At 32.2% G+C, this 634-nt stretch overlaps 1 protein-coding gene across 2 annotated transcripts in view; it reads right to left on the reverse strand.

The window, feature by feature from the left end:
* Positions 1–634, reverse strand: part of LOC119587987 (probable uridine nucleosidase 2) — a 14,702-nt gene that overhangs the window by 1,002 nt on the left and 13,066 nt on the right. For both annotated transcript variants that reach the window (XM_037936710.1, XM_037936709.1), the window contains one exon: positions 155–252. In XM_037936710.1, coding sequence (XP_037792638.1) covers positions 155–252 — 98 coding nt within the window. The remainder of the gene's footprint in view (positions 1–154; positions 253–634) is intronic.

Below are 634 nucleotides of genomic sequence, written 5' to 3' on the forward strand. Positions count from 1 at the left end.
CACTAACAGCAAAATTGATACAAATAACAACTGTTATACATCTTAGCACAAGTTTCCAACAAAAATGGCTCTACTAAATCTAATAAATTATAAATTTGACTATCTATGGTTTACTCTTTATATGGATATTCTAGATATTCTCTCACATACTTACATTAAGTTCTATTGTTGCAAAACATTTCTTAGATGTTGTTGTCAGTTTGCTAGATGAACCAACTTTGGTATGTTCTTCTTTCTCCTTTGTAATGGAAACTGGAACATAGAAGTTGCATCACCAATTGCAAATGAAAAGCAATAATAACATACAAACTCTACCTTTTATTTGCAGGTAATTTTTTGCAGTTGCTTTCCCGATGTTGCATCTCTTCATGATTTCTTTTGAAGACTTCTTTGTCATGTCTAACAAAACATCTTTGTCCTTTGCATGCAATTCATGTAATAATGCAGAGCAAAAGAAAATTGCTACCAAATCAAGATGATAGAAGAGGAAAATAAAAAATTGCTGACCCAGTTGGGAAAGAGGTGTGAGGGTGTAGACAAACTAAAGAGAAAAAAAGTGTTCTGCAATGGCCATCCTTAGAATGGAGAGATAATGAAAACACTTAATTTACTAACAAATAGACAAAGAGGGTTA

This window comes from Penaeus monodon, chromosome 23, assembly GCF_015228065.2.
Source record: "Penaeus monodon isolate SGIC_2016 chromosome 23, NSTDA_Pmon_1, whole genome shotgun sequence".
Taxonomy (NCBI): domain Eukaryota; kingdom Metazoa; phylum Arthropoda; class Malacostraca; order Decapoda; family Penaeidae; genus Penaeus; species Penaeus monodon.